Source organism: Rattus norvegicus, chromosome 5, assembly GCF_021556685.1.
Source record: "Rattus norvegicus strain SHRSP/BbbUtx chromosome 5, alternate assembly SHRSP_T2T, whole genome shotgun sequence".
NCBI classification, from domain to species: Eukaryota; Metazoa; Chordata; class Mammalia; order Rodentia; family Muridae; genus Rattus; species Rattus norvegicus.
Window position 1 is genome coordinate 132576355 of NC_141538.1, and position 21292 is coordinate 132597646.

At 38.2% G+C, this 21292-nt stretch overlaps 1 protein-coding gene across 2 annotated transcripts in view; it reads left to right on the forward strand.

Annotated features, from left to right (window-relative positions):
- Spata6 (spermatogenesis associated 6) overlaps positions 1-20682 on the forward strand; it is an 83303-nt gene extending 62621 nt beyond the window's left edge. Inside the window, 3 exon segments of one of the 2 annotated variants that reach the window (NM_134392.2) lie at positions 4909-5008; positions 17101-17192; positions 19787-20682. In NM_134392.2, the coding sequence (NP_599219.2) occupies positions 4909-5008; positions 17101-17192; positions 19787-19967 (373 nt within the window). In that variant the 3' untranslated portion in view covers positions 19968-20682. 2 annotated transcript variants of the gene reach the window in all.
- The last annotated feature ends 610 nt before the right edge of the window (positions 20683-21292 follow it).

Consider the following 21292-nt stretch of genomic DNA (forward strand, 5'->3'; position numbering starts at 1 on the left):
TTCATGGCTTTCCCAACCCCATAGCATCTTTTCCCCTTTCCATCTTCCTCCTCCACTTCCTCTTCCTTCCCCAACCCCTCCTCCTCATGCTCACTTCCTTAGACCTCAAGCCCGAGAACTCAAACCCTGCTTCTCTTCTTCTGTCCAGCTATAGGCTGTAGGCATCTTTATTCACCAGTCAGGAATAACTTCTGGGCAAGGTTTCTAGCATCACTTGGGTCTACTTGTGGGTTCCCTCATCCCTGGGAGCAACCAGGCCTTGGGGTCCTGTATTTAGCATTGCAATACACAGCAAAAGACTAAACATCAGCAACTCCCCTTGTCTTCTCTCCCCCCTCTTAAACTCATGACCTCTTCTAATAATTATTGTTATACATGCATGTATGTATATACACCTACTAAATGCATTTAGTGTTGCTCATATGTACATGTTCTTGGGCTAACCGTTTAAGGTTATATAATCTATAGTGGTATCTTCCCTGGAGAAGTCTGATTCTTCTTCCCATTAGTGGCCACTGACTTCCTGTAGCTTTTCATGTAGGGTTGGGACCTTGGGAAATTTTTCTAATCCATATAAATATGTCACCTGGTACTGTCAATATATAGATCTTGTTTATGCAACCATATTGTTGAGAGTTCATGGGTGCATCCGCCCTTTATGACTACAAGACACTATCTTGCAGGATGCATACTGGTCATCTGACTTGTAAGATCTTCCCACTCCCCCTTCTGTCATATTCCCTGAGTCTTCAGGGTAAGGTTATGTTGTACATGTACCAATTAGAGCTGGACACCTTGCCATCACTTTCTGGATCTTGACCAGTTGTGGAGTGAGACACAGAATTTTGACTGATGCCATTTCTAGTTCAGTAGAATCATGCCTAGTGATTGGCATTGGGATAAAGGAGTGCTCTCATGGTGTGTGCACACACATGCATGCACTCCCTTACTTTAGAAGTTGATTAGAAACTCTTAGAGAGTTTCTGAAGAAGTCTGATGACTTGAATCTCACTATCGGGGCTTTTCTTGACTTCTGCATTTGCTAAGATGTTCAGATGTTCAGTGAATATATCTGTTAAGCCTTCCATAAGACTTATATGTTACTGTGGTTTTGTTTTGATACTTGCCAGATATACAGGTTTTCAAGAATGCCTTTACTTATATTGTAAATATTTTAAAATATTGTTTTGTTATCTTCCATCTTTTTAAAAGTATTTTGTAAAATTCTCCAATTCTACATATACTACAATAGCACAGGCTCTTGAGAAGTTATTTTATCTGTATTTACAGTTTGAATGTCTGTGAAGTCTTTATCGAATATAGTTAAAATTAACTTTTCAGTAATATTTCAGTGGGAGAAATAATTTCAGAGTAAACATTACTTTTTGTATTCTCTCTCTTTCACCATGCCCCAAGTTTTATGAGACCTTATTTCATTCAGTAATCCCTACTGATAGAAAATTGTTATGTAGACCGACTTGTGCTGATCCACCTGTGTGTCTACCTCAGGAGGGTTAGGACACTTATTTCCTGATGAATAAATGTTCTTAAGCTTTTTGCTAAAATAAACTGAGCATCTTTAATATTCAACATTGCCTGTTTTACTTTTGATTGGGTGAAATGCTTAAGCTTTTTGCTAAAACAAAATGAGTGTCTTAAATATTCAGATTGCCTGTTTTACTTTTGATTGGATGATTAGGTGAAAGTGAATTTGAACTCACCAAGATGAGTTAAAATTTTATTAATGTATTGTTTGTGGCAAGCATAATAGTTTTTCCCCATCAACATTTAACAGCTCTATTTCAATGCATTTAATAAAGAAGGGCTTTCTCCTAATGTTCAACTCATTATTAGGGGCAAGTACATTTTATTCTCTTCAGGACTCATTAAATAGATGGCGGTCTTGAGTTTGGTGTTTCTAGGTCACTAGTAATATATTTGCAGCTTTTTACAGAATCCGTTGAAGTCATGAAGCAGTATAAATTGATGTAAATGTATATTGTATGTCCCAGGAAAAATTAGATTTTTTTCAAGCAGATGTATGTCAGAGACACAGCTGCAAAAGTTTTTATGTACAGTATTCATTGAAATTACATTTTCTCTAAGACTGAAATAAGATGGTAACCCTTTGATCATGTTTTTAATAAACAGATTAAAAAATCTTTATCAGTTTTAGCCAATGAATTCTTATTTTAGTGAACGTACTGTTTTACTCATTAAATGCTTCCAGAAGTTCCCATGCCATAACATGGTTTCAAGTTTGCTTATAAGTATTTCAGAAACACATCTTTAAGTAAAAATATTAATATTATAACTCCAGATTTGTTTTACACTTTACATTGTTACTAAAATAAGGCCTGAATATTAGCATACCTAATTAAGAAGGAATTGGTACCCTTTTAAAATCATGCTTAAGTCTTTTTCTTTTGTAAGTCATATTAACGCTTCTTAGGCAAGCATTTCTTATACCATAGCACAGACTAGTGGACCCATTCATAGTGTCTTTGGGGAGGCCCTGGAGTTGCACAGTTGCATCTCAGATTTCCACAATGGGCTTCGTGTGCTGAAATAATTGTTCTGTCAATCCACTTGCATAGGTGCCCCTACTCTTCCTTTTATTATGCGACAGATTAAGTTTGGGGTTATTTATTAAATTTATTGTCTATTTATTTCTCTAAAGTAGATCCTTTAAACCATTTACTTATTTAATGATCTGTACTTTGTATAATAATGTAATACTCTAATTGTGTTAGAACAAGCTGAGAATGAGAAAGGGACAAATTTAAGTAATACTTTAACATTTCTTTATAGGGGAATTATCAATATCACTTCAAATATATGCTATAATTATGAAGTCTGGAAATTTTCATGATGACCTGAATAAAATAAAATAGCTTAATTATGTGAATGTCAATTTTGAATTAAAGAAGAGAATGAGAAGAAATAGATGCTTTATTTCTTTTCTGACATTTTAAATCCCAATATGCAGACTCTAATTAAAGTCATGCTTTTCTCATCTATATTTTAATATTTCACTTTTAAAAATACAGTTCTCTTAGTGCACAGAGAGGTGACATCACCTTTGTTAAGAAGGGGCCATTTTCCAAAAAGCACCTAAAGAAATGTTCAACATCCTTAGTCATCAGGGAAATGCAAATCAAAACAACCCTGAGATTCCACCTCACACCAGTGAGAATGGCTAAGATAAAAACCTCAGGTAACAGCAGATGCTGACGAGGATGTGGAGAAAGAGGAACACTTCTCCATTGTTGGTGGGATTGCAGACTGGTACAACCATTCTGGAAATCAGTCTGGAGGTTTCTCAGAAAATTGGACATTACACTACCTGAGGACCCAGCTATACCTCTTTTGGGCGTATACCCAAAAGATGCCTTAACATATAACAAAGACACATATTCCACTATGTTTATAGCAGCCTTATTTATAGTAGCCAGAAGCTGGAAAGAACCCAGATGCCCTTCAACAGAGGAATGGATTAAAAAAATGTGGTACATTTACACAATGGAGTACTACTCAGCTATCAAAAACAGTGACTTCATGGAATTCATAGACAAATGGAATGAACTAGAAAATATCATCCTGAGTGAGGTTACTCAATCACAGAAAAACACACTTGGTATGCACTCATTGATAAGTGGATATTAGCCAAAAAGCTCAAATTACCCAAGATGCAATCTACAGACCACAGGAAGCTCAAGAAGAAGAATGACCAAAATGCAGATGCTCCCACTCCTTCTTAAAAGGGGGGAAATATCTATAGGAGGGGATATGGAAGCAAAGTTTAGAACAGCGACTCAAGGAAAGGCCATTCAGAGCCTGCCCCACATGTGGCCCATATATATACAGCCACCAAAACTAGATAAGATTGATGAAGCTAAAAAAAGCATGCAGAAAGGGACAGGATATAGATCTCTCCTGAGAGACACATCCAGAGCATGTCCAATACAGAGGTCAATGCTAGCAGCAAACCACTGAACTGAGAAGTGGACCCCCTTGGGGGGAATTAGAGGAAAGAGTTGAAGGAGCTTGCAACCCCATAAAAACAACAATGCCAACCAACCAGAGCTTCTAGGGACTAAACTACTACTGAAAGACTATACATGGACTGACCAAGGGCTCCAACTGCATATGTAGCAGAGAATAGCCTTGTTGGGGCACCAGGGGAAGGGGAAGCCCTTGATCCTGCCAAGGTTGGACCCCCAGTGCGGGAGAATATGGGAGAGGGCAATAAGGGGGAAGTATAGGGGGAATAACCATATGAGGGAGGGAGAGGGGAGGGAATGGGGGCTTATGGACAGAAACCCGGGAAGGGGAATAACCTTTGAAATGTAAGTAAAGAAATAAATAATAAAAATTTTTAAAAAGAGGGACATTTTATTCACATTCCAAAGGAATGGAAATATGAGTGGATTTTAAGTTGTATTTTCATCTCTTATTTATAAGATATTGCTTATATTATAAAGCTTATATATTGAGTGTAGCTTCCTGTTTGTTCCACATAGTTTCAAAGTATATTAAATTATTAGAGAACAAATGCTAATTTTAAGGACATGGTACATGGAATTATTGTTTTGATGTGAAAGTTTACATGTTTATTTAGAGATAAGTGCTAAAGAATCATGTGCCAATATTCTTAGTGATCAGATATGTAGGGATAGGCTCCCAAGATACATGTCAAAATTAACTATTAAGACTAATTTTTTAACATTATAGTTAATAGTGTAGCGGAGAATATGTGTCTAAATGTGTTATTTTTCCTCATATTTGGCCAAAAGAAAAATTACATTATTTTAAGCTCATAAAGTTGGGGAAAATTTTTTTCTTTCCTGGCCTTAACTGTTATTCTTTCTTTCTTTCTTTCTTTCTTTTTTTTTAATGTGCTCACAGATTCCATTCTGATTGGTGTTCACCTCCAAACTGTGATGAGATCCATGACCGGGTAAAAGATGTCTTGAAATCACATCAAGCTCATGGAAGACATTTATGTGTTAGTTTCTAAAATTTTTTCTTTATTGAAGACATTTTAATAGGCTCCTCAAACAAGCTAAGGTGGTTACAGATTGTAGTTCTTAGTTGTGGAGAAGGAAAATGTATTCTGTGAAGGAGTCCCCAGGTTTCCTATGAGCATTTATATGTATATGTTTTGTGTGTGTGTGTGTGTGTGTGTGTGTGTGTGTGTGTGTGTGTACATGTACACATGTGCTGTGACACATGTGGATGTCAGTGAACAATATTGCTGGAATCAGTTTATCAGTTCTGTCCTTGTACCATGTGTTTCCTGGGGATCAAAATTAGGTCATGAAAGACTGTAAAGCAAGTGCCTTCACTGGTAGAGTCGTCTTGGGGTCCTAGGCTTTTGTTGATGTTTCATGTTTCAACATTAGATATTTACCATTGATCAAAAGCTATAAGCATTTTTCGTCATGATCGCATAAAAAGTCACTAGAGTTACTTCATAATAATCATTTTGAGCCTTCGTTTAGTGCATTTGGTGAAAGTGCATTTGATTCTGTAGGTAGGCCTGAGGTGGGGGCTGTGTGGAGGGCCTCTTTTGAAGTCAGTTGTTGGGCTAATTTACATGTCAATAAGTACAGGAAAGAAAGCAGAGCAGGCCAGATTTATTTTATGGAAGAGCAATATATAACATTTTCAGAGAGAAAGTAAATACAGTTATGTTTGTGGTAACTTGGAATCATAACAGTATACTATTTTTGTATTAGGTTTTTAAATTTCATTCATTAATTTGAAACAATTTGTTGTCATAGTTTGTATCTTTCAAGTCCTATCAATCTTCTTTTACATAAATAAAAATCTAGCATTTTAATGGTTTGTTTAAATTAAAATTTATAACCTGTTTCCCTTTTTACTATTTTAATTATTCTAGTTTAAAAACTATTCTGTTATTTCTTTTTTTTTTTTTTTTTTTTTTTTTTGGTTCTTTTTTTTCGGAGCTGGGGACCGAACCCAGGGCCTTGTGCTTCCTAGGTAAGCGCTCTACCACTGAGCTAAATCCCCAGCCCCTATTCTGTTATTTCTTGGCCCATTGCTCCAACATATATAAATTGCAAATTATTTCTTTGGTGACCTTTCTAATAGTATTGAGGCATGAGAACCTTTAACTTTTTGTATGTTTACTATCAGGTACTTTATTTCCATATATATAAAGTTGTTGTTCCTAAATTAACAATTATCTGCTTTAGGCTCATATATCAGTGAGAAATTGTGATTTTTACATTGGAATCCACAGTAGTTCCTGTAGTATCAAACTGAAGTGCTTAGGTATAATTTTAGCAAAATATTTGTGGGCTGTGTGTGGTGTGAAGGGGCAAACACAGATACAGTTTGTCAGGCCGACAGATGGAGGACTTGGTATTTGAAACTTTGGTGATCTCTAGATCCCATGACGTCAGATTTAGCTTCTTTTCAGTGCTGAGAATGAAAACCAGAGTCCTGTGCATGTTAGGCAGTGGCAGTGAACTATATATATAGCCAGATCATTTGATGTTAACTTTTTGTAAAAAATATTTTTATCTTAAATGTAAAAATATTTCATCTGAATGTATGTATTTATGCCATGCGTATGCCTGGTGCCCATGGATAGCAGAAACAGACACTGAATACCTTGGACCTAGAGCTACAGATGGTTGTAGGCCACAGTCTGGGTGCTGGGACCTAAACTAGGTCCCCCAGTGAGAGAAGCAAGTGCTTTTAACTGTTGAGCCATGTCTCCAGCTACTTTTTGATGTTGTCTTAATCAAAACCCCAGCTTACTTTAAAAAACCAAACATTGGAGGGCATATTCTGAAAGACACATAAAACACAAAGGAACTTCAAAGATGAAAAGAAAGGTTAATGAGATGGCTCAGCAAGTAAGGGTGCTGACAACCTGACCCCAGAGTTCAATCCCTGGGAAGTCACGGAGTTGCGGGGAAGAGACTGCTAAGAGTTGTCCTTTGACTTCCATCTCATGTGTACTTATGTACATACAGATACATAGGCACACATACATGCAATGAATAAATATAATGAAATTAAAATAAATATAATGAAATTAAAATTTATAACCTGTTTCCCTTTTTAGTATTTTAATTATTCTAGTTTAAAAACTATTCTGTTATTTCTTGGCCCATTGCTCCAACATATATAAAATTATGCATACTTTCCACTTTTTTTCTTTCTCCACTTTCCCACAGTTTTGATTGTATGTCCGATGAGATTCCTACACACTCTTCTTCACAATCCTCATTTAGAGTGCTGAATATTGTGAAATATTCTATTCACAATTGATTTTTATTTTGATGTCTTTTCCAGTCATTTTAGTTGCCTGAAGTGTTTTAAGAGATTGCTATAGATGGATACATTGGGCCAGTGTTTGTGAGTTTGGTATTTTATCTATAGCTTTTATGCCATTAGTTTAGGTGCATATAAAATTCCTAGGCTACTTTTAAAACACACAACTGTTTCCACAGAGAATTTCCCTGAAGAAATTTTGACCTCCCTGTAATTTTTTTTTATCGCATGTGTTGGGGGGCAGCGAGAGAGAGAGAGAGAGAGAGAGAGAGAGAGAGAGAGAGAGAGTTTGAAGCTTATTAATCATACTCAAAGACGTGCTATTTTTTATTGAGGATTGTTATATGTTTTATTATATATTTAAAATTTTGTGAACATATTTATAATTCTTTTTTCATATTTATAATTTTTCTGCTTCCTGCCCTTCGAATTCTTTTTCAGGAACTCGTGTGACATATATGTTGGGTCTAATTTTCACGTATGCTGCACAGTTTTCGAGAACTTAAAATCTAGAGTTATCTGGGAAGGGGAAATCTCAACAGAGGCATTGCCTCCTCTGCCAGCTTGGCCTGGACATGGCTGTAAGGCATTTTCTTGACATAAGAAGAGCCAGCCTAATGTGGGCATGTGAGCTCCTCCCTTGGCTTCCATCAATGATAGACAGTAATGTGGACACCAAATACACACTTTCTTCCTCATGTTGTTTTTAGTCAGTGTTTATCACAGCAAAAGAGAAGCAAACTGGACACCAGTTGATACAAGAGAATGGGATTTTTATGTAATGGATACGATCATGTGATGCTTTTGTCTTGGAATGTTTTATGGGAGGAAGGTAGAGGATTTTGATGAGTTCGACTCAAATATTCAGTCAGTGCTCCAAGCCTAGTGAGTTGTTATGGTAACTGGAAGATAATGCACAGGGAACTGAAGGTCTGCTTTGTGATCTTTAAGAGAGAATCTTTTGGGCTGTTCTTATGGTATTTTTGACCATGAATCTAAGGAACTAAAAATCTTTGTTCCACTGGGACAATTGATGCTACTTAGCTTAGGCTAAGAAATAAACTGTGACAAACAAGGGAACGTTATCACTGATGTGACATTTCTAAGAACTTTCCCCCAGAATTCAGTGCACAGAACTTGTGGTCTAGAGGGAATTTAGATTGCATTTCAAGCTGACAGCTGAACTTGGTACATAATTTGTAAGAGTCTCCCACCTGCTACTGATTTTGAAGGCATGAAGGGATCTGGGAGAGCAGCTGAGGCTTGACATCCTTGGCAGGGTCAGTGTCCCTGTTGAGAGGTCAGAAGGTCATCAGTGAAGATTCATTGCATCATCAGGATTGGAAGGATGTTGACTTTTTGTTTGCTGTCTTTTCCTCTCTAACCAGCTCACAGTCTTTCTTTATAAAATTATTTCTTCCTAAAATTTTTGTCCCTCACGCATATAGATAAGCATATTTTTATCAATACTTTTCTGAAGTTTCAGAGACAAAATATAATTTAGTGTAATTAGTAAGATATGTAGCCTGTAATTTTTTTAAATCATTTTTCCCTCCCCAAATACACAGCATAGTTTCTTGGCTTTCTTTCACTTGCCATTTGCATTGAATTTTCAATTTTCTTTCCTCCTATTGCTCTGTTTAATTTGGAGTCTGTCCCAGGTGTTATTTTACTGTGCGATTTTATGAAGAGAAGAAACTTTGCCCGTTAGTTTTGAGAGTTAATGGTTCCCAGGTGGCTCTAGCTCCTGTGGAATTTTCTGTGAGTCTCTGTGCTCGCTCACTGCTGGAGGAGTTGGAAACATCTGCCTTTGGTGGCTGCCCACAAGCTGATGCAGTGAGCTTCTGAGACGTTTGAAGTCATCAGGTGGATGCCACCTGGTTTTCCCCTGTCCTTTCCTTCACAAGTGTCTGCACCAGCCTCCTTTGTTAGTTAAGGTGCTGTGCTAACAGGCTGTCTTGTCACATCATTTCATTGTATGTGTTTTCCATGGATTTTTGGTACTGATTTTTTTGGGTAGTTTAAAATTTTTACTTCCTTGGTATGTATTTTATTCCTTTGTTCAATAGAATGAATATTAACAAAGTGTATGATGTGTAAAGCAGCATCCAGGTCAGTTGCAACATTATCGGTACCCCAGTTACCCTGGGGTAGTGCCTTAGGGTCCTTTCCAGCAGACACCAAAGTATTCTAATATAGGACAGTATCTAGATTAGTTTGATGTGGCTTTGAACATTGAAAATCACATATAATTTTATGTCCAGTTTCTATAGCTGATCATTGTGTATATAACATGCATGTCTTTACTTTTTTTCTATGTTCACAGATTCAGCAAACTATGCTCCCCAAGCAAATTCTTAGGATCTAGATATGTTCACTCATTTACATGCTATCAATGGGCACAATAGCAGAATTAAGAATTGACCTTTTACAAAAGGATACCTCAATCTACTGTATTTCTAATTTGAGGCTAATGCTTACTTATGTATTGCTACATGCAGTGTTTTAATGTGTATGTGGTGTTTTTATGTACACATCCTACACTGAAATGTAACTAAGTAGGAATTGTTGAGGGACAAGGTATTTGGATATTCATGAGTTAACCACAGTGTGTGTGTGTGTGTGTGTGTGTGTGTGTGTGTGTGTGTGTATTCCTATATATAACACACACACATACACAACTTTATATATGGAGAAATGAGAAAAAGGACAGAGCATAGGAGAATGGGAAGGAGGGATCTTGGGGATGAGATGAACTTTGCATGAACCTCATTTATGTTTCACAGACACCTAAATATACCGAGCACCTAAAGATTATTGTATAAAAGAATTTAAGTACTTTTAAAATTTTGACTCCTATTTTGATTTGACCCATTTTACGAGGACAGTGTAGAATTTTCTGTTTGTGAAGTCTTTGCTGACACTCAGATAATTTGGATCTGGAAGCATTTTGAATTTTGGATTAGGACTATGCCTTTTGATTCTGAATTCTTGACTTTCTTATCCGTGTTGTCAACGCTGAGCTTAGGCGCTAAGCCAGCTCAGCACACTCAACCAGGGCTTGCTTAGTATTCTAGCTCATTATTTCCTCAAGCATGCCTTAGAAGAATACTGTAATTTCTTACTTTTTGAATGTTGGACTTTATTTTTAGATCTTTTGATTCTGTCTCACAGGTTTCTTAGCCTGTTTTTAAAGTTTTAGTGTTATTTTAGTATTTCACCTTCATATTTGTCCGTGCATCACTGCACCAGGTACCTGCTGAAGCCAGAATAGGGTGTTAGATTCCCAGGAACTGGAGTTTCAGATACATGTGAGCCAATGTGCATTCTGAGAACTGAACTTTGGTCCTCTGGAAGAGCAGCCAGTGCTCTTAACTGCTGAGCCATCTCGAGTTCTGGACTTTTTGTATTTATCATTTTGCTTGCTTTTATTATAGCTATTTATTTTGAAACTTAAATTAATTCTGATTTTTACTGATTTCAGTGTGCTGTTATACTTCCCTGCTAAGTTGGTTATTTCAGTAACTATGTTTTTAATTCTAAATCTTTTATTCATCTTCCTGGACTCATATCTGAAAGTCTTAAAAATGCATGTCATTTTTCAACATCCCATACATTTTCTTGATTATATTAATCACAAACAATAATTTAAAGTGCCTGTCTTCTATAATTCAGCATTTAGAATGTACTTACATTTGTATCTTTGTCTTTTTTTTTTTTTACTCTTTCCTTTTAGCAGTGATGGTATCCAGGCCCTAGGTGCCCTGTTTATTTTTAGATACAGTTCTGGATATGTTTAAAATGCTTTTGATTTTCTTCATGAAGAAAGGGTTTTGTTTTCTCTTTTAGGCAGGTAGGTAGCATTAAGGGTTAATAACTCTGATCCAAAAGGGACCTGGTTTCGGGCTACATTGAGTTTTGATAAATTCCGGTTATCTTTAGGGTCCTTCCTGACCAATCCCAGCTCATTTCTCACATATGGCATTAGCTCCCCCTTTAAATTACAAGCATTAGGCCTTTGCCAATACAACATGGAATTCCATGCTTATGAGAGGTGAATTGGCATTGACCATTAGAGAACCATGGACCCAGGGGATGACTCTGGAGAACAGAAGCTTCCTTCTTTACATCTCAAGCTAAGATGGTTTTGCCATGGCGATGTTTCAGTCAGTGTTGTCCTGCAACATCACCTGATAATGTCGCAGCTGCCTTACTTGAAGAAGGATATACAGTAAAATAAACTTATGATGCATTTTCTCAACATAATGCTAAGTAACACCTTTTGCATGGCTAGTTCAATGTTTGCCGTCTTCTCCGTTCAGCAGCTGCTGCTGTGACTGAGACCAGCTGCGGACTGCTCTCTGACGGCAGGTGTCTGAGGCGCATGCTCCTTGCAAAGAGTCAGGTGTCAGTTAAACATGGCTTTTGAGGACGTTAGTGCTTATCTGCTTCCTATCAATCCGTCTGGTAAATGTTTCTATTAGGTACCCCGATTATAGGGCATGTTTTCTTTGATATTCAGACATTTTGGGGGTTAGCATATTTGTTCCCGGTCTGTTCAACTTCAGAAGCCAACAAATATCTGGACAATTTGTATGTTTGAGAACTTTCTAGGCTTCAATTTTAATCCTCTTTGTCTGTGGGTCCCCATCTGAAGAAAATAGTCTCTCTTTCTCTCATAATCAGTTTCAGTGGGGACACTGAAGTGTCAACAGTACTGAAAGGGTCTGTTTCTTGTGTCTGCAGTGCTTAACCCTGTGATCCCCATCTCTAAGCAATGCAAAACTGAAGGAGACTCACTCTGCTTTCCAGATGTTTTCATTTAGCTTTATTCCCTGATGTCTCGGGAAGCTTTGAGAGTCAATACATGACATGTTTTGGAAACTGATGCATTTAAAAGATGCTATAGAATTTAAATGTTGTCTTCTACCTTGTACAATCATAAGAGAGCCTTTGTAATATTTGTTTCTAGCACTGAGCTTTTGTCAAACGTTAGCTGTTCCAACCCAGCCTCTAGTCCATACACAGATCTTCAAATGCTTCAGGAAAAAAAGAGGTGTGCACTGTGGGTCCATTTTTGAAAGGATTACCTCTCACATAGCTTAACATCTGCAGCCTTCATTGGTTTTGCTTCTAATATCCTAAAAATTATTTTTTTGTCAGCTTTCCTAGTTTGCAACAGAAGTAGCTGTCTACTATAACATCTAACTCCCAACAATTTTGATATATTTTACTAGGGGGTTTGTACCTCTTTTTTTCTATTGATATCATATTTTCATAACTTTATTTGCTCGAATGGATAATTTTATCTTTCTGTAGATTAGAGGTCTAACAATGGCCATATCTGACTAAATTCAAAGTAACTGTTTTATGCTTGTCTCCCTTTCCCCAGTTCATAGTTGCTAGGTGTTCAAGTGGCCTTTCTGAGCACACTTTCTAGTCAGATGCTCTGTAAACATGAAATAATTCTTCCTATTTGTATTCTGATCAGTAATGCAGTCTGTCTTTTTTCTTGGGTCAGGTTTCCCCACCGTGCCTTCCTTGATCCAGATGGGCAGTGTTCTGCTGAATGTTGTTAGTATGCTCACTCCCCTTAGGACAGCCCTCCCACTTATCTCTTGTCCATCTTTCTAACGTGGCTCGATGGCAGTCAAAAAGATCTGATGGAAAATTTGAAAATAAACGATTAAATATTGATCATTTGGGCACTAACTAAAAGAAAACTAATTTAACTCTTTTAATAGTAGACAAAAATGTTAGGGGAAAAGAAAGTGCCAGTAGAAACATATGGGATTATTCATAATGGCAAGACCTAAAAGTCTAAACAACTAAAATTATATGTACATATTCCAAAATGGTTTAACTTGCTTGTTTATCATTCACTGGTATTTTGACAATGAATGTGTTATCTTACCTGAAGTGGATGGGTCCTTCCTCTATCAATGCTGTTCCTTGTGGGTTTCATTGTTTTGTTTTATTTGCATTCCAAATGTTATCCCCTTTCCTGGTTTTCCCCTCCTGAAACCCCCTATACCATCCCTCCTCTCCCTGCTTCTATAAGGGTGCTCCTCCACCCACCAACCCACTCTCTCCCACCTCCTCATCCTGGCATTCCCCTAGACTGGGGCATCAAACTTCACAGGACCAAGGTCCTCTCTTCCCATTGATGCTACATATGCAGCTGGAGCCATGGGTCTCTCCATGTGTACTCTTTGGTTGGTGGTTTAGTCCGTGGGAGCTCAGAGGTGGGGGTGGGGTGTTGGTTGGTTGATATTGTTGTTGTTCATATGGGGTTGCAAATCCCTTAAACTCCTACAGTCCTTTCTCTAGCTCCTCTATTGGGGACCCTGTTCTCAGTCCATTGGTTGGCTGTGAGCATCCACTTCTGTATTTGTCAGGCTCTAGCAGGGTCTCTCAGGAGACAGCTATATCAGGCTCCTGTCAGCAAGCACTCCTGCATCTGCAATAGTGTCTGCATTTGGTGACTATATAGGAATGGCCTTTTTTTTTTTTTTTTTTTTTTGCAAAGCCCTTTAATTAATTCTTTTTTTCCATCTTTATTAACTTGGGTATTTCTTATTTACATTTTGATTGTTATTCCCTTTCCCGGTTTCCAGGCCAACATCCCCCAGCCTCTCCCCTTCCCCTTACATATGGGTGTTCCCCTCCCCACCCTCCCCCCATTACCGCCCTCCCCCCAACAATCACGTTCACTGGGGGTTCAGTCTTGGCAGGACCAAGGGCTTCCCCTTCCACTGGTGCTCTTACTAGGCTATTCATTGCTACCTATGAGGTCAGAGTCCAGGGTCAGTCCATGTATAGTCTTTGGGTAGTGGCTTAGTCCCTGGAAGCTCTGGTTGATTGGCATTGTTGTTCATATGGGGTCTCAAGCCCCTTCAAGCTCTTTCAGTCCTTTCTAAGATTCCTTCAATGGGGGTCCCGTTCTCAGTTCAGTGGTTTGCTGCTGGCATTCGCCTATGTATTTGCTGTATTCTGGCTGTGCCACTCAGGAGAGATCTACATCCAGTTCCTGTCAGCCTGTGCCTCTTTGCTTCATCCATCTTATCTAATTGGGTGGCTGTATATGTATGGGCCACATGTTGAATGGCCTTTTCTTTAGTCTGGTCCACACTTTTTCCTCTATATTTTCTCCTGTGAATATTTTGTTCCCCTTTCTAAGGAGGACTGAAGCATCCACAATTTGGTCTTCCTTCTTCTTGAGCTTCATGTGGTCTATGAATTGTATCTTGGGTATTCCAAGCTTTTTGGCTAATATTCACTTATCAGTGAGACCATAGCATGTGTGGTTTTCTGTGATTGGGTTACCTCACTCAGGATGATATTTTCCAGTTCCCTCCATTTGCCTATGAATTTCATAAAGTCATTGTTTTTGATAGCTGAGTAATATTCCATTGTGTAGATATACCACATTTTCTGTGTCCATTCCTCTGTTGAAGGACATTGGGATTCTTTCCAGCTTCTGGCTATTATAAATAAGGCTGCTATGAACATAGTGGAGCACGTGTCTTTGTTATATGTTGGGGCATCTTTTGGGCATATGCCCAGGAGTGGTATATCTGGGTTCTCAGGTAGTACTATGTCCAATTTTTTGAGGAACCACCAGACTGATTTCCAGAGTGGTTGTACCAGTTTGCAATCCCACCAACAATGGAGGAATGTTCCTCTTTCTCCACATCCTCGACAGCATCTGCTGTTACCTGATTTTTTATCTTAGCCATTCTGACTGGTGTGAGGTGGAATCTCAGGATTGTTTTGATATGCATACCCTGATGATTAAGGATGCTTTAGGTGCTTCTTGGCCATTCAGTATTCCTCCATTGAGAATTCTTTGTTTTGCTCTGTACCCTGTTTTTTAATAAGGTTATTTGATTCTCTGAAGTCTAACTTCTTGAGTTTTTTTGTATATATTGGATATTAGTCCTCTGTTGGTTGTAGAATTTGTAAAGATCTTGATCTTTGGCAAAGGAGCTAAAACCACCCAGTGGAAAAAAGATAGCATTTTCAACAAATGGTCCTGGTTCAACTGGCAGTCAGCATGTAGAAGAATACAAATTGGTTCATTCTTATCACCCTGTACAAAGTTCAAATCCATATAGATCAAGGACCTCCACATAAAATCAGATACACTCAAACTAATAGAAGAAAAAGTAGGCAAGAGTCTCGACCACGTGGGCACTGGGGAAAATTTCCTGAACAGAACACCAATGACTTATGCTCTAAGATCAACAATAGACAAATGGGACCTCATGCATTTGCAAAGTTCCTGTAAGGCAAAGGACACTGTCAATAGGACAAAACGACAACCAACAGATGGGAAGAGATCTCTACCAATCCTACATCTGATAGAGGTTTAATGTCTTTGTAGGTTTCTGTTACCTGCTTTCGTTACTGTTGTTCATGTTGAGTGAGTTCATGAGGAGTGAGAGGTGATAGCTAAAGTTAGACCAGTACTTACTAAGAAAGTCTAGGAAACACATGAATTTACTGTGACAATGCAGCTTGCAAAACTACCTCAGATCACCATGTTTCCAACCCTCTAAAGTAAGAGTGCAAACTTTGGGTATGTACCTTTATACAAATTAGTTCACTCAAAACCATCGACTATCTCTTTTTGGGATCCACCATGGGGAACCATAGAGAAGGCTTTAGCCTACACAGCTGCAGTCTAGTCTCCTATAGGAGGCCTCTTTGAGCTCCCAGCTGAGGCAGCCACCAAGTCCAAGCTTACTACCACCATGCCATCCAGCCAAAGACTCTGTCCTGCAGGACCAGCTGGAGTCCCGTTGCTTTACCCCCTCAGCCCTGGGCTAGATCCAACCCAGCCAGACCACACTCTGTTCTCAGCTCTTCTGCTGTATCCCAGCGGCTCCTGGATGTCCAAGATCCTGAGACCCCGATGGCCCTGGTCTCCTTCAGGCCCGTGGCCTCTGAGCCATCTCTGAATGTGTCCCGCTCTCAGACTGTGCTTCCTCGTCCCGGGAGTATCTGGGGGCTTCTCACAGCCAGACATCTGCTGGGTGGCTTCATGCAGTAGGTCAAGGTCAAGCTCCCTGTGTCCTGCCTCCCCAAGAGGCCTGAGCACTGTGGTGGAGCTAACATGGGACCCCCACAATAACCCTACAAAGGGTGCCAGTTATAGACCTACATTTCAGGTTTTTTTCTGGTTTATTATTTTGTCTTATCATTATCAATAAATCATTTCTTTTGCAAGTCATGAATACATGCTTGCATCTGTGTAATTTTCTAAGGTATTGGCATTTAGGTCTCAAAAGATAAAAGTATATATAAAATGTGTAGCTTCATTAATTTACATATCTTGTTACATCTCCTACCATTTATTCCATGTTTATAAAGTATTTACTGCATAGATAGTCTTCGCTAACTAATACCAATCAAATTATAATGTGCTCTTCTGAAACATGTATATCAATAAACTATTCAGATTGAGCAGGTTATATTTAGGAATATGTGTGCATATACATAGATACATGTACCAATTAGTAATCAAAATGTGTGTGTGGTTTTGAAAGAGAACAAAGATGTGTATGTGGGAGGATGTGGAGGGAAAAAAAGGAAAAATGATATAATGATATTATAATCTCAAAATATTATTGAGAGATATGCATTCTCAACAGTTTGTTTCTTTTCTCAGATGTCCTAGGACTTGCTCAGCCTTGTAGGGGGAGGCAGGAGAGACACATTTACCACAGATTCATTACTACTATTGGAAGAAATGAGAAAATTAATGGAAATCTTTTAATTTTTCAGGAAGAGCGAGACCCAGAGAAAGAAGACGAACTGGAACTGAAAAGAAGTCTTTTATATAGAGACTCCGCCTATGACAGTGACCCTGAATATAGGTATGGGCTTGTTTCTATGTGTGGAGATCTTTTTTATAGCTAGCATAAAAATGACCATTTCTTTTTTTTTTACATTTAACTTCTATTTTCTTAATTAACAGTATGTATGTCTGTATGTGGATGCGTGTATGTGAGCGCAGATACCTTTGAGTTTGGAGACATGAGATCTCCCAGGAGCTGTAGTTTCAGGTGGCTGTAAGGCACCTAACACTGTTTCTGAGAACTAAACCTGGGCACTCTTAACCAGCCCAGTTCAATCTTTTCATTACTGAAGCTTTTCAATAAAAACACATTTAAGGGCTAGGGAGATGGCCTGGCAAAGTGCTTACAGTGCAAGCACGAGGACCTGCGTTTTCACTCCTCGGTCCCCATGCTGGGGCATAAAACAGAAGCAGCTGTGCACTTGTGTTTGCTATCCCAGCACTGCAGAAGCAGAGGCAGAAGATCCCTAGGGCCTGTTGAAAAGGTAGTATGGCTGAATGATGAACTCCAGATTCAGTGACAGATCTTTTCTCCAAAAATAAGGTGGAAAAAAATTGAGAGATTCCACACATTGACTTCTGCCTCTACACACACGTTTATCCATTTGCACACATGTACACACACACACACACACACACACACACACACACACACACACAAATACCCAACTGGTGATGATTCATTTCTTCCTGTGTAGGATTTATTTGACTGACCAGCAAATCCATATATTTCCTGATACATTTATTATAAACAAAACAGTTTTTATAATTTTATACAAGTAAATCTTTTCAAAATAATGTTAGAGAAAATCTGTTTTTTTTCATTTCAGGGATATTAGAAATAAAAATATTTTTGAAAGATTATTCTAGTAAATTTTATTGTGAAAGTTTTGTGCCAATGGCTAGAAGATGCAGAATTAAAAACCATGAATCATGGGTAGTTGCAGTCGTCATTGCTGCTATACCATGGAGTACTGTCTGAATTTTTCTTCATGAAATTCCTTAGGGACTGTGCTACATAATTGATTTCTTTCTAGCTGAAGTTTGCACCAAAATGTTTTTAAAAAGTAATTCAGTTGTTTACAATTTATTAGACATTCTGACTGCCTCAAAGAAGTAATGCTATTTAGTTAGGATTGTGACGTTTGTGGTTGCGCCTCTTCATAGACTACATATTAAGACTCATTGTGCTTAGAGATGTATTTCACAAGGAGGACTTTGACTTGTTTCTTTGTTTTAAAATTTTGAGAATTTCATTCATATATGCAATGTGTTTTGAACAAATCTACCCCTATTCCCTTCCCTCCTATTTCCTATCCCCCACATCCACTAAAAATAATATAATAGATATGGTCCTTTTTGTTTAGGTAATCATAGTTGTTGACAGGGAACATAACAGCCATATCCTGTCCAATAATCAGCTCTCCTCTCTGGGTTCCAACTTTTTATCCTTTCTGCTTCAACACTTGTGATATTGACTGAGCCTTGGATGGCAGGGTTGGGGAGGGGTTTGTTTGATACCATGCACAGCTAAGCACTCAGTTACTTATTCTCAGTACTTCTGACCAGTTATCACTCTGCACTAACCTGTATCCACTGCAAAAAGAAGATTCTCAAACCAACACTGACAAGAACAGAAGCCTATAAGCATAAATATTTGAAGGGCAGTTTGACAATATGACTAGATAGCAAGACAGTAACAGTATTTTTCCCCCTAAGGCCTGTGGCCTTCACAGTTAAGAATTTTTTTTAGATTTGCAGTACTAGGCATGAAATTATTCTCATGGAAGGGACCTCATATCTAATCAGAAAGCAGTTAGTTGCATCTATAACCATCATGCCCCTTTGCACCAGTGAGTACACTAGGCATGCAGGTTGGTATTGTAGCATTCAGAGTCCAGTGCTGGACTAGAACTTGGTGTCTTCTCCCCCAGCATCCTGCATTGCACCTTATGTATGTCTGCTAGCCAGTGGGGAGTTTCCTAGTCAGCTGAGATGGGTTTATTGATATCCTGAATTTTACTGTCTTGTTATGGTATTGTGAGATTGCTGGGCACAATGAAATTATTTATCTCAATGCATCATAATCACTTCTTTATTCCAAATAAGCACTTTATATGTATTCTCTTGAATTGTACAATTTTATAAAAACATAATTAAGGAGGAAAAACTAAAACATTAATAACTAAAGGTTCCTGAGTATACAAAGAACTCTAGCTTTAGAAGTTCTATCATACTGACCATGCCACTTTACCTGCGTTGTTTCATTTTCATTTTTGTTTTTACTATAAGGTCTCTCCATGTAGACCAGGCTGGCCTTGAATTTACAGAGACATGACTACCTTTGCCTCCCAAGTTCTGGGATTAAAAGTTTGTGCCACTGTGCCTGCGTTCTGTGTTGTTTTTGCCTTGCTTTTAACTCTTAACACAATTTCTTTTTCTACATAAGTTCATATTAACAGTTTAGATTTCCCTTATAGAAAGTCAATCTTGTCTCAGTGTGTTTTGTTTCTCACAGCCACAACAGATTATCACATATCTAGAAGTACTTAGTAAATGTTTGAACTTTTAACTTCCTTTCACTCTTTTAACTTTTTTTAAATCTTTTCTCAGCTCCTTTCAGCGGCCGCGTGGCTCTTTCCATTTGGATGATGGTGAATGCTGGTCCAACAGAGCAGCCTCTTGTAAAGGGAAATCCCACCGACCCGTCTTTGAGAACAGCATGGACAAGATGTACAGGAACTTATACAAAAAAGCCTGTAGTTCTGTTTCTCATACACAGGAAAGCTTCTGAGACCATCTTCCGTACACTGTATAAGCGTCCATGTCAACCTCTCAATGAAAGCGTTTGATGTCATCTGTATTTGTATGCCTTTCTTTATAACAGATGTTCACTGAGTAACAGACTTGAACCCAGCATATTTCTTCAAATGGTAACTTATCACAGCCAAGCCTTTATTACAGAAGAATGTGCTGCTTCCAATGTCAAAACTCTACAATATAGTCACAACTTCCAGTTTGTGACAAGGCTATCCTGCCACGATCCTGTCACCATTGACAAACTGAAGAATAGGTTCTTTCTAGAATGTTCTTCCACTATTACTCTCTTAACTTTCCACCTGCTTGGCTAATTATCTTATCTGGGTAATATTTAATATCAGCTTCCTGTTCTTAGTAATGAGCAAAACAACATTCTCTGCAGAAACAAATTTTAAGAATTTGAACCTGTGCTAACAAATATTATCTACTTTTTCACCTTAGAAGAGGCTATTGTATTTCTTAGGTCCTAAAAACCAGTTTTCTTTGTAAAGCTCACATATGCACTCACTCCTTCTCTAGAAAACCAGTTGAGTTACCGCAACAACTATGTAGCTAATATTTTAGTCTTGAATTATTTGCAATATTTTCTTCTTGAGAAATACATTTTGATGCAAACAATAAGTGAAGCAGTCTGTGTTAGTAAGCATGTAGAAACTAAAAATAAACAATTGAAAATAAAAGAATTGTAATCTTACCTCTGGTATTTTCATAGGTATCACATGACCAAGGAAACTAGCACCCACACTTTAAAGGGAACATGGAGGGGTGAAAGTAACCCAGTCTTTAACACTTATAAACCTAGTGATGCATTGATAAAATGTGTGTCTCTTCCCCTACCCACTCCCATGAAGCCAGTTGCACTTAAAAGTGCAGAGGAAGTGATTAGCATCGACCCACAGTGAGGGAAGGTAAAGTGGAAATGAGAGAACTAGGACTCAGAAGAAGCTCCAGGAGCTGACTACAAGGCAGTGCTTTCTCCTTGACTCGATCACTTGTTAATTCAACGTTTTTGATTTATAAAGAAAGTCAGAACTCGGACTCACATTCTGTTTAGCTCTGAGATTAGAGTGTGACATAGCCTTATGTCATAACATAATAGAACCCTTAAACATGTTAAGACATCTCAGCTTGGCAATCTGCACTACGTCAAAAATAGCATCATGGGCAAGCACATTTCATCTAGGCTCCCGTCTCACCTCTGCCACTTCCTAGCTGAGTCTCTTGAATAATGTTTTTAGTTTCCCTTGCTGCTGTAGGAAGAATGTGGAGTAGCCCCCAAACCATGTCCTATGGATGGGA